Source organism: Gossypium hirsutum, chromosome D10, assembly GCF_007990345.1.
Source record: "Gossypium hirsutum isolate 1008001.06 chromosome D10, Gossypium_hirsutum_v2.1, whole genome shotgun sequence".
Lineage (NCBI taxonomy): Eukaryota > Viridiplantae > Streptophyta > Magnoliopsida > Malvales > Malvaceae > Gossypium > Gossypium hirsutum.
This window is the reverse complement of record NC_053446.1, coordinates 53,305,845-53,321,698: the sequence shown is the minus strand read 5'-3', so window position 1 is coordinate 53,321,698 and position 15,854 is coordinate 53,305,845. Positions and strand designations below refer to the sequence as shown.

Sequence of the window (15,854 nt, the reverse complement as noted above, 5' to 3'; positions counted from 1 at the left end):
TGTAAAACCAAAATAAACCTTTGTTGTAAAACCATGATCCAATGGCCCTCATTTAATCCCACCTTCATCTAATAACTCCAATTATAAACTCTTATAAATTGACTAATTTACTCCTCTAATGGTAAAATTGCACATCTTAAACACTTCTCACTAAGTCTATGACTCACTCAATGACATTACCACACTTCAATAATAATTCCCAATGTTACACTCTACTATAAAATTACTAATTAATGTAAATTTTATTTTTTGAAAATTTACTACACTTCCTTGAATAGTGACACAGAGGACATCATAAATTTTGGGATGTTACATCGTTACTATGATAAAGTTGGTGACATTAGACCTTATTGTTATAAGCTCCTTAATAATTTGAGATGGGAGCAAAATTTAAAGGTTGCACACAGTGTTCCTATATCTTAAAAGAAAATGCAGGTGAGAAAAGTTCAACAGCTAATCAATTATGAAGATCAAGGAAAGATTGATGCTCAAGTCAAACGTGAAGTTACCCTTGAAGACCACATTGAAGATAAAGGGATTGCCATGAATACTCAATTAAAGTTTTATAAGAATAAAGGTGTGCAAACTTGTGATGATCATAAAGGTGGTAAAGGTCCCAATTGTTCTACCAGTTAGAATGCTTATTCATATAGCACCATGTCATATCCCCTTAATTAATGAACTTTAAAATGGAGCAAGGGGAGTGTATTATCCTTAGTACTAAGGGAGAGAAAATCTTATTTGTTTTATGACTTGATTGAAAATTGAGCTATTGAAATGATATTGCTCGGGAACTAGCCTAACGATATTTATCGTTCTCTTTGATGGATTGATTTAATAATTTTTTAGCCCTATGATAGGTGAGAAGTTTTGATATGGTGAAGGAGATGTGTAGTTTGTTGTTGAATCTGATCACGTTACCTCACTAGAAGCCCCATAGAATTCGTATACTTCAACCTTGCACTAGTTTCACTGTTGAATAAGAGGAAAGGTTTGGTTGTGCATTTCATCTATGGTTTGTTTAATTCATCTTTAGATTTTTTTTTTCAAAAGATGGAGAAAGGTGTAATCGAATTTAGTTAAGGGGTGTTTTGCTTTCTTGAATAATATTCCTGAGTTGATTCACATGTTATGCTGTCGTGAATGTATTTTGCTACTTTAGAACTTTTACCAAAAATCCAAACTTACGACAATTTTGATTGAGAATATATTTTGATTTTATTCAAGATAAATAAGTAGTAAAATTTATTTGATAATCCCGAAATTTAATAAGTAAATATTTGAGTTTAATAACAACTGTATCTCAGTTGATAATATGAGGATATGGAGCATAAGAATAAGCAAAGCATTATCGGCGCTGATTTAATTAAAGCATTTTTCAATTGGTATTTCTTGAGGATTATTTGATGATTTTGATCAAGATAAAATAGAGATAATTGAAGATCATATTAGCAATAATTTAAGTCACTTGTTGACCATTTCTGTTGTGAAAAACCAGCTAGTATATCAAAATATTATCTCACTTATCCTTTACTTCTAGTTGAAGTCGTGAGGACTATAAACAGGTAGTAGTGGCATGAGATTAGCTAGTCGAGAGCTTAGAGAGCACGACTTGATTCCTTTGTGAGAAATTTTATTATGTGTTTTTATTTCACCTTTGAGTGTTTGTGCTAAAAAAGTAAAAGCTAATTACACCGATTTTGTAATGGCATACTTCATCGATGTCAACAAACATGAAAAATCATCAGATAATTCATAAATATCTCATTTTGTTTTAATTTATTTATCATCATTTAATAGCAAAGAGAACTGACTTAACATCAGCCTATAGTAACAATGAGGCAATGGATTGAAGAACAACAGAAAGATCATGCACAGCTTTGTTTCCACTAAAGATTGGAGAATTGGATGGCTTTTCTGCAAAGCTGTTTTCACATGCCTGAGCTTCATTTCCAGCATCAGTTGCACTCTGAACAGCAAATTTGGGGTTGTTTTTCTCAATTGCATCAATTGCTACTGGGATATCAGCCTGGATAATGGTGTTATATGAAACAATGCAACCTTCCAAGGCCTTTTCCAAGGTGGGGTCTTTGACACTTTTAAGCAATGCTGAAATCTGATTCAATGTGGCAATGGCTTTAGCTTTGACACTGTCAGCCACAATCCGAGCAAGCCCCGACACATCCGCGGTCGAACTCCGGGGGTCGGATTTCAAAGTCAAGACGCAGAGATCGTAAAATGGAGTCTTTTTGCAAGTGGTTTGAATTAGGTTGATGTCTGAGTAGCTTACAGTGAAAAATGTGAAGCAAAATACAGCTTCAAGTATGAATAAAGAGATGATTTTGGTCATATTTGGGTGTTGGGAATTTGAAAGGTAACTGGAATATCGCTTAACTTGCACGTAAAATGGCTTTGGTTTAAAAAGAAAAAAACGTATTTATAGGCTCCAGAATGAATTTTCTCAATGAAGAGGAAATCATATATGGAGCAAAATAAGGCAAAAAAATTTGCTATACGTAATTTTGGCCCAAAGATTGTAATTGCCTTTTAGAATTAAAAAAAAAAGTTGTAAAGTAATCCTGTCCTGATAAATTCTATTAGTTCATGCTAATTAAATAGAATTTACTAATTATAACGGTTAATTAAATATATATTATATGTAAAATTGAATCTAATTTTTTGAGAAAAAAAATCAAGATTACATAAATCATAACCAGCTAGACGTATATTTATTACCACGGGTTAATTTATCATTTGGTACCGGAGTTTGGTCTCAAGGCTCAGTTTGATACATGAACTTGGCTTCAAAGTTTAATTTAGTACCTAAACCAAACGACATTATGCGACCAAATAAATGTTTGACACATGTGCTCTAGTAAAAAAAACATAAATACTTAATTGAATAAAAAAAAACTTAGATGCTAAATTGAACATTGGAGGCAAACTATGTACCAAATTCGGACTAAAAGGATCTCAAATATCAAAATAAAAAATTAGATACTAAAATAAACATTAAAACCAAACTTAAGTACTAAATCAAGAAAAAAACTCAGATACTAAATTAAACATTGACACTAAAATTTAGTACCAAATAATGTATTAAAGATAGCATAAATCTAATTTCATTTTTTTATAGGTAAGGGTTAATAATTTATTATCATTTATTCTCAAAAAGTAATAATTTATTATCATTTAAAGATAAGATCCATAAAAATCACCTGTCATAATTAATATTTCACTTTTCGGGTCCATTAAAATTTTAACAAAATACTTCTTTTAAAAAATTTGTCAATTTAACATATTTATGATTTACAGTTATGAGAATATTTTCATAGTACCTATATAATTTTCTTTTTCATGTTTGTTTTATTGTCTATATTTAGAGCTCGTAGTTACCCTTCCCAACAATGTTATCTCTAATGTTTAAATTTGTGTTCTCCCCATAAAAAGTGTAATAAACTTAAATACAAAAATTATACATGAACTATGATTTAATGTGCAATTGTATACATGAACTTTGATTTTGTGCAATTTTATACATGAAATTTTGATTTGATCCAATTCTTGTAAATTATTAACACAATTATTAATATAACATCATTTTATGTTTATATATTGCATACACAAAATAATTATATTTATCCAATATAAAAATAAATTGATGTATTTATTTCTTTAAATGTGTATGATTAAATTAAAATTAAAGTTTCAAGTATACATTTGAACCAAAATTAGAGTTTCATGTGTATAATTGCACCAGATTATAATTCATGTATACAATTACACATTAATCAAAGTTTATGTATAATTTTAAGATTTATCCCTACATAATACTTATATAATTATAACCAAACATATTTTGTACTGGAAATCATATTGTACTTCATAAGTATGCATTTAAATTTTTTGAAAAAATAAATTCTCTCAATTTTTATTCAACTTTTAATTCAATTGGTAATGCTATTGTTAGGGATGGTAAAAAAATTCGAATCTAATGGATTTCGACTTGATTCGATGGGGTTAGGTTTTTTGTTTGAAATTAGGTTGCAGGTCAAGTTAGGTTTAATTCTCAATTTAATCAAATTCGAGTTTAAGAAAAATGGACATGCATAATATAAAAATAAAAATAATTAAAAAATCATTATTCTATTTAATAAAAATATATATATATAAAAATAAAAGTGTGGCATATTGAGTAGGAGTTTTAATTTTTTGGGTCAAATAAATAAATTAATATTTAATTTTTGATCGGATCAAGTTATTATTATATCAAAAATAAATAAATTTGAACATATTTAAACATTTATTATTTTTCAATTGAGGGTTAATAGATGGAAATTTATTTTATCATATAATATTAATGAAAAATAAAAAAGTAAAAGACATCAAATGGTCGAAATCTGAATGGTTATTACTATCTTCATATTACAATATCAAAGCGTCAATTAATTAAGAACTGTGATTTTAAAACTTTGCTTAAATTAATATAATTTTAAAATATAATAAAATAAAAAAAAAATTTATGCAATGCATAGGTTAGAATTAAAAGTGTATCCCGACTTAGTCGGTTTGAGTTTATCCATTTTATTATTTAAAGTTAATAGAATATAAAAATGATTTTATATTAATGTTATATATTTTCGAATTAAATTTAAATAAAAATATTTTATATTATTTTTTAAATAGTAGAACAAATCATTTAGGCGGACTAGAACAAGTCTAACTCAAGCCTAAGTTTGGAAAATTTTTTGAAACCAAGCCTTTACCTCCTGATCACCTCTAATTATAACCTCTAGTTACATAATATGTTATTATTACCAACTACATAAAAGGGTAGTGGTTAAGCCCCTTGTTGGCATTGTAAAGAATAGGGTTCGGATCTTGTTGTCATCTTCCTCCAAATTTGCAATATGTACCAAAAATGATATATTATTGTTGAGGATGGGATCTTGGGTCACACTATGAACACATCAAGTATTGTTTTCTGTGGAGATTTTGTCTCGCAATTCAATTGAGATCTTGAGTTAGTTTATAAAGTGACTCTATCGAGAGTTTAAGTGCCTAAAGAGACAATAAATTTACAAAAAGGAAGTGTCTTATTGGGTATCTGAGAAGGTAAACCATACGTGTTGTGCATGGTTGAACTCGAACCTATACCTTATAGCATATAGGGCATTAATGAGTCAGAATGCTACCACTTGGGCTAGTTATAAGGCATTGTGCATGGTTTGACTTTTATGACACTCGATAAGGGGATCCTGTTCTATGAATCCGCTACTTATTTAGGCACTTGGGTTCTCAATAGAGTTAATGCAATATCCCCCACCAAGGATAATACTAAATCTTGTTGAGGGATTCGTCAACTCTAGACGAATTACACTTTGTAAACTTCTCTTAAAGAATCGAAAATCTCTTTACAAAAAAGTTTCAAGTCTATAAAATTTATAGTCATAACTAAGGGCTTAAAAAAAGCACTTTTAGCTCAAAAAATACTTTTGGAAGAAAAGCCGTGCTAAATAAGTTGTTTTTAGCTGAAATTTTTTACTTTTCAAAAAACACTTTTAAGAAGTAGAAACTAAAATTTTTAGCTTTTCCTCCCCCAAAAGTATTTTTGGTACTAAATTACTTTTTTATTTAAATATTTAAAATGTAATTTATATATTCTAATTAAATTTTAGAAATAATTGATATTTATTGCTTAAAAATATTTAAAATTTATAAAAAAATCTCAAATCTATAAAATTTAGGCTCCAATAACTAAATGTTGCCCATAGTTTTAGCTTGTATCAAACCAATCATCTAATACATGAGCTTCTCCAAGGGCGGCCTATTTTGAAGGGTCATATAGGAGATGTAACCATAATTTAATCTAGCATAAATTTCAAAATTAAAAAGAGGACTATCTGGAAAGGAATAAAATTTTCATTTTGTCACCTAATCATGTACTGTAAATAACTCAAACAAGTTCCAAAGAATGGTAGGATGAATTCAAGTTGAATTTGGAGTTACATAATGAGAGATAGTTATAGAGAATAGATATAATCCCACAACGTACTGCCAAAATTTTACATGGTAATTTAACTCACTCCCTCTCCTCCCCATAACTTCAACTTGCAAACGAGGGATAAATTACCGGCAAAAAGTGAACTCCATAGAAACATATGATGTTGAACAACAAAGATTTATCTTCTGTAACCATAGATAGACCAACAACATTTTTATTTCTATCCAAAAAATCTGCTCATTTTTCCTTCAGCAGCTAAACCAGCAACAAAGTCCATTAGACTGCACAACAGAAATAGAAATGAGAAATCCGTTTTCGAATCCAAATTAAAACTGTTTTGCCACAATAATTGTCACGTACTAGGGGGTTTCGAAGGAATGAAACTGAAGTGGGAACTCTCTCTGTTGCTCTTACCGGCACATGAGATCCTTGGGAAGCCATTGGTGTAGCTTTGGATGGCATTCCTACATAAAAAGGATTTGCATATGAGATGCAGAAAGTGGGTGAATTTGAAAATCCCATAAAATAAAATATTTATTACCTTGAAAGATTATGACAATACAGAAAAGGATGATAAACACCAAGGCAAGCATATTGCGACTAGAAGGAGGTGTTCCCTTAGTAATCTTAATATTCTTCAAGGCTTTCATCCGCTTGATCCTCGCGCGCTTTAATCTCGCAAGTTCGGCTAACTCCCGGATTAACTTCGGGTCGGCCGCATCCAATGATGGCGATCTCGGAGGTCGTGGAGGCTTAGGGGATTTTTTATTGCTCAAACTTTTACATTTCTCCTTCACTAATTTATTCTCTTTACCATCATCTTTGATATTATGATCATGTCCCACAACATTCATGCTCGTCATTGCCTGCATGTTCTTCGCATAAACACTACCTGAATTCGAAGCATCACTAGACAAAGACACTCCATCGTCCGACGACCCTTGGGTGAAACTGCCTCTAGCCTTAGCAAGCAGCAGTTCTGCCATGTTTTTAAGGCCTAAAATAGGGTTTCGTTTATGGTATTCTTCTTCTTCACCAGTGATCGGTTCATTTTCAATGTCAAGTTTTAAATCTTTATCCCCATGAGCCATCAAAGTTTATTTGATCAGCTTCTCCCAATGCTCAAAGAACCAACTTTAAGCAAAAGATTCAATGTCAAGAATTAGCCCACCACAGATATACATTATAAACTGACAATGATGAGAAGACGATAAGAGAAAATAAAATTTGTCACAAAGCCCTAAAATGCCTAGAAAGAAAGGCCAAAGATTGGAATTTTAAAAATGGAAAATGAATAAAAAACTTGTAAAGGTGGCCAAAAGGCACACTTTGATTCATACAAATGAAAAAACGATTGAAAACCTAGAAAATGTATCAATCAAAACCCGACATTCATCAATAAAGAAAGATAAAAAAGGAAATACCTTGTGAAGAAAGAAGAAGAACCCAGATCCGATGATAAGCGCAAAGTCACAAGTGATAGGCTTTGCTTAATTTATCTGCAAAAAAAGCTCGTAATATATGAATAGATTGACAGATAAGCGTAGCCTAATTCATCATACGAAAATTCAATGTTGGAGTAATTAACAGCTTTGACTCAAAAAATAAAATAAAATAGAATATAGATAGGAACTTGAAAAGTACTATAAGTGGAAATAGAACAGACACGACACGTATATAAAATGTAACAAACATGAAATAATATCTTATTTTAAAACACCCTTCATATTAGTAGTAACAAATTATGCAAATTCTGTTTTAGATCCATAAAGATTAAGCAATGGCCGGGGTGAAATTTAGTAAATTTTTTAAGAGAGTCGAAATTAAATTGTAATTTTTACGATAACGAAAATACAATTTTACCTTTTTAATAGCTTATATCTTTATAATTTTTAAAGAATTAAATCAAATTTTTATAATTTTAGGGGGTCAAAGGACAATTTTACCTTTACTAATAGTCTAAATGGAAAATTTTCCATTTTAGGGGCGCAAGGCCCTAGCCCCTAATTCTGCCCCTGACAACTATTTCTAATAACCGGATATAATCAATGCAATTCTTTAATAAAAATGCTTATTTTTTGGATCATTAAATTAGAAAATATTTTGCTATAGTTGTTTTTCATGGAACAAGTATAAATAAATGAAATGTATTTGCTTTAATTTATTTTAATTTTTTTAATATTACATGAGGACTTGTGACAATATTTCACCCTTGTGGAGTTTTTTTTAACTCCACAAGTAAAGCATCAAATAATTTTCTTTCATGAATTAACCCAATTCTTTTTTAACCATGATGATAAATAATAAGCATATCATGATATATATATTGGGTTGCCTTTGAAAATGTAATGACCCAATTTTGATAGTGCTCAAAAATGAGGTTTCAGAATTCAATTTCGTAAACTGAGTCAATGAAAATGTGAATAGAAGTATTCACAAAGTTAGTATAAAAATATATTAGTAAATAATCAAGAAATCATTAATTAAGGTTCAGAGACTAAATTCTAAAAGTACAATCGCTATTGAATTTTAATTTAGAAAATGCTTGAAGACCTAATTAGCAATTAATCAAAGGACCTAAATGGTTATTAGACCATTTGTATTATATGATAGTGGATGATAATGATAACATCTACTTAGTTTTATTAAGGAAGATGATATAATTAATTAAACATGTTTTAAGGTTAAAATTAACGTTAATTAAGTTTAATTAAATGGTTAATCATCATATATAAGGCCATGTTGGTGGAAAGATGGAACACATCCATCCTTCATCCTTCCATTGTGTCATCCAAGTGAGGAAAAGAAAAGAAAGAAAGAATAAAGTTTTTCCCTCTTGCAATTTAGTCCAAAATCCCTAAGGTAATCATGCTTTTCCTTTGAAATTTTAGGTTTTTATGATCATCTAAGCTTGATTAAGCTTATTCATGCCTTGGATTTATCAGTTGTTAAATGTTTGTCAAGTTTCCATTAATGGGTAATTGATGAAATTGAGTTTGACTTTGATGAGAAATTGAAGTATGAGTTTTAAGTATGTTAGGACAAAGTTGAAAAGTAGAGAAAAATGTTGGAATTGATTAGAAAATTCAATTAAGTTATATAGTTAGCTTTGTGACATTAGGAACTAAATTGAATAAACTAAGAAATTATGCTATAGATTAGAAGTTTAAGGTCCCTCATGAAAGGATATGGAATCGTTTTTAATTTGATGTTAGATATCGAAAAATATGAGTGTTTCGGATATAGAGACTAAAATTAATAAAATGCAAAATATGTTTGATTATATGCTTTCATGTGATTGAGTGGAATCTAAAATCATTTTTTACAATTGAATTATCGAAAGTAGCTAAAGACGACGCTAGGTCGTCCTGAGAGAAAGGAAATGCGAGAGCCGTAGACGAGTAACAATTATGATTTGTGCTTTCATGGTTTGAATTCAATACATACACATATATTCATATGACTTGTATCAAACTATCTTGATTGAGGTAAAATCTCTTCTTGTCTCATGAATTTGGTAAGTATTTCATGGTTGATAACTTATAAAAGATGTGGTGATATGTATGTGATGATATGAAATGGTATAAATTGAATTGGATTGGATTGAGCATGATATAAATTGGTATTATATGAAACTATTATATGAGATCATGAATATATATGATTTTGAAACACTGGTTACCCTATTAACTATCTCAAGATGTGTCGGGTATAGTTGGCATGCCATAGGATTAGTTTGCGAGATTATACTTCTATTTATACTGATGAGGCGCGGAACACAATTTATACTTCAAACGTTCCGATGATGCACTAGGTGTCAGATATATCATTGTGATGGTTGAATGATCCGTGTATCCATCTTGAGTCCGTGTCCAGTTAATAGGGATAATAAAATCTATACCTTTCTAATTGACATTTGATATGTAAAGCTAATAGCAAATGGTCTATCTTGTATATAAATATCCATGTGGCAAAAGATGGCATGTGAAAGATCATGCAAACCAATTCAAATGAGCCCAAAGCGTTGATATGGATATAAAATGATATAGTGGATTCGAAATAAAGATAAGAAAATTAAATGAATGTTGGATCATGCCATGACATACATGTAATTAAGATTTGATGATAAAGGGTTATATGGCCTTTGTATGAAATTATCAAATGGAACTTGGTATGGAGTTAAGCATATGAGACATGAAATGTGAACTTGATATTATTTGGTAGTTGTCGCTTATTGATTGTATTTGTTATTATATTTCCATTTGATTATTGGTTCAAATCATGTTAGCACCACTAGCCGTAGTTCTCAACATACGGTTTATTTATTTCTATGGCAGGTATCGTTAGATCTTAAGGTTTTGATGAGTGAAACAACATCCAGAACTCAACTCTCGACTCAAGAAAGTTTGCATAAGTTTTACTTTGTTTATAGCAATTGGTCATGAATTTCTATTGGCGTCCATTTTGGATGCTTTAGTCCAAATGGTAAGAATGTTATATTTTGTAAATGTCAATATATTTTGTTTATAGCAATTGGTCATGTTATACCATGTTAGTATGTTCATGATCAAAACTAGTAAAATAAGGATGTATATGCTCATTTAATATATATATGATGTATGGACTCAAATGGATGTAAAAATGCATATGACCATATACTTTAAAAGATTAAGAGTACCAATGAAGGTAATTTTGTAACATCCCTCACCCGGTCCGGTCGTCGGACTCAAGCTATAGAATGCTACAGCAATTAATAGAATATTTACATGAAAAACTAAATTTAAGAATAACAAATAACATGCAATTATTACATATATCATGCATAACAAACAAAACTGAGTCTAATTTGAGCTTATGAAAGCTCTAAAATTGACCCGGAAACAAATAGGGATCAAATTGTAACATTTTCAATTGATAAAGGTAATTATGCAAAATAGGGGTCACACGGCTGTGTGTCTAGGTCGTATAACTCTCTGAAGTCGTGTGGATCAAATTCTAAAGTTTCATCAAAAGTCACACGATCGTGTGGTTGGGTCGTGTAATAAACTAAGACCGTGTGAAACTTAAATGACCAAATCTACAGTACTCACACAAATGTGTGGCTAGCCCGTGTGACAATCGGGAACTGTGTGGGTTAAATGCTTTGTAATTTCCAGTATACACATGATCATGTCACCAACCCGTGTGTGACACACAGCTGTGTGGTACAAATATGTCATTATGTACCTATTTCATGTCAAGACAAACCAAAGGCTTAAATGATACATATAAGGCTATTCAAACATGCACAAATACATTCCAAAAACATGTCTAAATATTCATTAAACCAATATGCCAAAAACAAGTCTTCCACACCATTCAAACAAAACATTCTAATAGCCAACATGTTAATATACCAGTTCCTTTGTGACTTTCATGTCACCTTAACTCAAACAACCAAAGCTAACATTGGCCTTTGTGCGTGCTTATGTACCTTTAATTTCAAAGCATGAAACATTTAAAATACTAGCACAAGCTAGATCCAAACATCACCATTCAAATGAATTTAAACACTTAACAAAACTTATACACCAATCATATAGTTATCAAGTTTACAAGTATTCTGTGCACATTATAACCATTAACATCCAAATGACACTTATACATATCAAGCCTATATAAATGCCACAAATTCGAGTTCCAAACAATTAAAAAGCCTACCGAGACTGAAGTTGGATAATGTGAGCTTTGGAGTGATCTAATCCGCCGAGTTCCGTAAAAGATAACTACATGCAGAGAAAACACAACAAAGTAAGCATTATCTATGCTCAGTAAGTTCATGTAAAATTTTACTTAAATTACCTTGATCAATCAAAAATTTAAAATATTAAGATATACTGAGACTAACATGGAAATCCTTTAGCATCCTATTATTTTTGCATGTATATCAACAAGTACATTCAGAGGTTAGTTCATTTACATGACATAAATTTAATAGATAATCAAATACATGTTTTAACAACTCATTTCATAACATGTAATAGCCATTTCATAACTCATTTGCAAACACATACATGTATATTTATTTTCATTCATGTACCAACATTTCATCCATTTCACTTTCTATTTTCGCTCAAAGAATTAAAGAATATTGAACTCAGATACACGGAATTGATTTAATTCCACAAACTGTAGAGTTGATTTGCTTATACAAGCTTTATTCGATAATGCTCACTCAAGCTATTGTGAATCCACTATATGTGATGCATCTCAGGTATCGATAAAGAATAATTCGATTTGCTCACAAAAGTTGTGATATTTGAATTTGCTCACACAAGTTGTAGGTCAGGTTTACTTTTGCAACTTTACTTTATGCTACTCACTCGAGATGTCGAGAATCCACAACACATGTTGGATCTTAGCCATTGATAAAGAAATCCCCGACCAACGCCAGATTGCCTTTTGAACCTTAGTGGTATGTCATTCATATTCTAATCATTTATTAAATTCATTTAGGTATCATTACAATTTCTATATCATTTTAATCATGTAACTGTATATACACTTTTTATATATCGAATAACAATCCATATAAATTTTAAACCTCATAACATCATCACATACATACTATTAAATTACATAAATGATCACATCTATTCAATAGCATATACTTATTCAAATTTATCATTTAATTCATATTTTACAATTGAGTTCATTTGATGCCAAACGTTGTAATCACAATAATACAACTAGAATATTACATAATATAACACAAACATATTATGAATTAATAAAATAAGTCTCATATGAGCTTACCTGGAAAACGACAACTACAAAGTGTTAGGGGCTAATTTGCAATTTCTCCTATTTCTCAATTAACTTCTGATTGATTTAAATCCTGATCTATAATAATTCATTGCCAATTATCAATTCCAATTACCTTATAACATCCTATTCAATTCATATGAAAACTTAATTTCATTTTAAACAATTTCTCTAAATTTTTTCATTTGATTCAATTTAGTCCTTAAAACCAAGACTGACATAATTTTCACATTTAAGCCCATTTTTTCATTTTGATTTCAATATCATCCTTGTATAGCCCTATAAATTCAATAATTATAGAAATTTCATGTCAATTTTGAAATATTTTCATTTTAGTCCTTAAAATCAAAACTAACAAATTTCACTTTAAAAATTCATCCTATTACATTTCTAAGCTTCAAGTGCTACCATTAAACATCAAAAACCTTAGAAATAATCAATTGAAAATTTTAAAACCTTTGGCAATTTTATAATTTAGTAATCAGGATAGCTATATTAAGCTACACAATCTCAAAAACATAAAAATTACAAAAAATCAACTTGTTTAGGACTTACATGCAATGGCCAAAAGTATGAGCATCAACAATGGCTTTCCTAGTTTCACTTGATGAAGAAACGGTGATGAGAAGAAGAAAAATGATGAAGTAAACACTTTTTACCTTATTTTAACATATGTTTAATCTTTAATTAAACATTATTTAACATATTTTTCAATTAATTAGTGTCCCTACTGTACACTACCTTTTAAAAGTGGTTAATTGTCACTTAAATCCTTAAACATATACCCTTTAAACCCTTTTAACTAATAAAAAATCAACAGCGATTAACTTTTACGATTCTTACGATTTAGTCCTTCTACCCTAATTAACCATCCAATCATTAAAATTTGTGGACCAAAATTCAATTCACCTATATAAAAAATTCGTAAATATTTATATTAAATATTTATGACGAGTTCAGTTTACGAAAATGAGGTCCTGATACCTCATATTCTAAAACCACTAACTTTAGGGTCAAACCATTTGTACTTTAACTAACTGTCCAATTAGTAAATTTATCAGATAAAAATTAATATAATACTATAATTGACTCATAAATATTAATATTTAATATTTATGGACTCATTCGTCAAAAATAGGGTCCCGAAACCACTGTTTTCGACACAATTGAAAAACAAGTTGTTACAACTCTCCCTCATTAAGAAATTTCGTCATTGAAAATTTTTACCTATGAATTGTGTTCTCATAGATTCTTCTATTTCCCAAGTAGCTTCCTCTATGCCGTGTCGGTGCCATAGAACTTTCACTAACAGTATCCTTTTATTGCGAAGTTCTTTTACTTATTGTGCCAAGATCTTTATCGGTTCTTTTCAATACAATAAGTCAGACTGTAATTCTACCTCATCAGGAGTAATCACATGGGAAGGATCCGACTTATACCATCGTAGCATCGAAACGTGAAAAAAATATTATGAATCTGTTCAAGTTCCGAAGGCAATGCTAAACTGCAAGCCACTAGTCTAATTCTCTCGATAATTTCATATGATCCTATGAACCTAGGTATGAGCTTTACTTTCTTATCGAATTGTAGAATCTCTTTCCTAAGGCGAGACTTTCAAGAGCACACTGACACCAATCCAAGACTCGATATCCTTTCTTTTTAGATCAGTATATGATTTTTGACGGTCTGAAGCAGCTTAAAAATAGTTTCAGATATACGGAATTTATATTTTGTTTCTCAAATAAAATCAATCCCAACTAGCTTTCTTTCACTTAATTCTGACCAGTACAACGAAGTTCTTCAATTACAACTGTATAAAGCTGTATATGAGAACATTTAATACATGGTTCGCAGTTGTTACGATGCAAAATTTTAGTTAACTTCTCGAGTGAGTAATCTATTCTAACTGAAATGAAATGTATGAATCTAGTGAGTCTGTCAACAATAACCTAGATTGTGTCTTTCTTTTTCGGTGATAGCGACAAACCTTATCTTGAGTCCACATTGACTTGATCCCATTTCCATTCCAGAATCATCATAGGTTGTAACAAACTTGACAGAACTCGATGCTTAGCTTTAGCTTACTGACGTATAAACCATTTTGTCATATATTCTGAAATCTCTCTTTTCATAATTTACCACAAGAACAATTGTTTCATAAAACTATACACTCTAATACTAATCTGCTGAAATGAATAGGTCCTGATATGAGTTCCACGCAAATTAGCTCGTTTCAGGTCTGAATATATAGTACACAAATAAATAATTTCGAAAACATAAATTTCTATTACCAATAACACTACTTTGAAGTCTGATCATTTTTAACAAGTCGTCATTTAACAAGTAACTCTTGATCAACTTCCTGAAATTCATGAATTCTGTAGCACCCCTAACCCGTATCCGTCGCTAGACTAGGGTTAAGAGGCATTACCAAACAATTCACATCATTATAAAGCCATTTCTGAAACTTTGATCATGTATCATCATATCACATTCATTCATAATCACATTGTCCCTTAAATAAGTCTACAAGATCTAAAACATGCTTTTAAGAAGGTTCGAGACTAAAATGGTTACACATAAAAATTTCTGAAACGTTAAGAATTTTTTAAGTAACAGACGTCACACGCCCGTTTGAACAGCCTTGTGGACGAATATAGGTCATTTGCAAGGCCAATTTGCCACTCATAAAGGTCAACCCTACAGAAGCACAAAATATACCATTTTTATACACAATAGGCAGTTTAAACATTATGAATTCATGCATCAAACATTAACCACAATTTCATCAAACATGCCATACCAATTCAACCATTTCATTTATTCATACACAATCTTTTGCCTAACCACAAACATACCAAATTGATATGATTTATTATTTAACCAAACAATCATCATTAAAACCAATTTAACAAGGCATGTAAATCAATGTCTTTTAGACCTAAAATACTCCATTCTTTTTTCATCATCTCAATTACAACCTAACCTCTCAATACCAATATAAACAAACACATAAATACCATTATTCATCAATCGTGAATATCAA

The 15,854-nt window shown here is 30.3% G+C and overlaps 2 protein-coding genes across 3 annotated transcripts; both read right to left on the bottom strand.

The window, feature by feature from the left end:
* Nucleotides 1-1,708: 1,708 nt before the first annotated feature.
* On the bottom strand, nucleotides 1,709-2,395 carry LOC107915938 (cell wall / vacuolar inhibitor of fructosidase 1). Its single transcript, XM_016845120.2, has one exon. The coding sequence runs from the start codon at nucleotides 2,348-2,350 to the stop codon at nucleotides 1,826-1,828; it is 525 nt and encodes a 174-aa protein (XP_016700609.1). The 5' UTR covers nucleotides 2,351-2,395; the 3' UTR covers nucleotides 1,709-1,825.
* Nucleotides 2,396-5,965: 3,570 nt separating this feature from the next.
* LOC107915942 (uncharacterized) lies at nucleotides 5,966-7,576 on the bottom strand. 2 transcript variants are annotated; one of them, XM_016845126.2, is made up of 4 exons: nucleotides 7,429-7,576; nucleotides 6,546-7,138; nucleotides 6,365-6,468; nucleotides 5,966-6,285 (listed from the first exon to the last, which is right to left on the bottom strand). In XM_016845126.2, exons 2-4 carry the CDS (start codon nucleotides 7,093-7,095, stop codon nucleotides 6,253-6,255), a joined length of 687 nt encoding a protein of 228 aa, XP_016700615.1. In that variant the 5' UTR covers nucleotides 7,096-7,138; nucleotides 7,429-7,576; the 3' UTR covers nucleotides 5,966-6,252. The 2 variants fall into 2 exon arrangements, with proteins under 2 accessions (XP_016700615.1, XP_016700616.1); XM_016845127.2 differs by having other exon boundaries at nucleotides 6,419-6,468.
* Nucleotides 7,577-15,854: the final 8,278 nt, after the last annotated feature.

Bases quoted from the DNA above. Each gene is read 5' to 3' on its own strand.
- LOC107915942 (XM_016845126.2), bottom strand. From the start codon at position 7,095: ATGGCTCATGGGGATAAAGATTTAAAACTTGACATTGAAAATGAACCG. The intron at 6,469-6,545 runs GTAATAAATATT...CTTTTTATGTAG, and splicing joins TATTGTCATAATCTTTCAAG to GAATGCCATCCAAAGCTACA. The intron at 6,286-6,364 runs GTACGTGACAAT...TCTGTTGTGCAG, and splicing joins CATTCCTTCGAAACCCCCTA to TCTAATGGACTTTGTTGCTG.
- LOC107915938 (XM_016845120.2), bottom strand. From the start codon at position 2,350: ATGACCAAAATCATCTCTTTATTCATACTTGAAGCTGTATTTTGCTTC.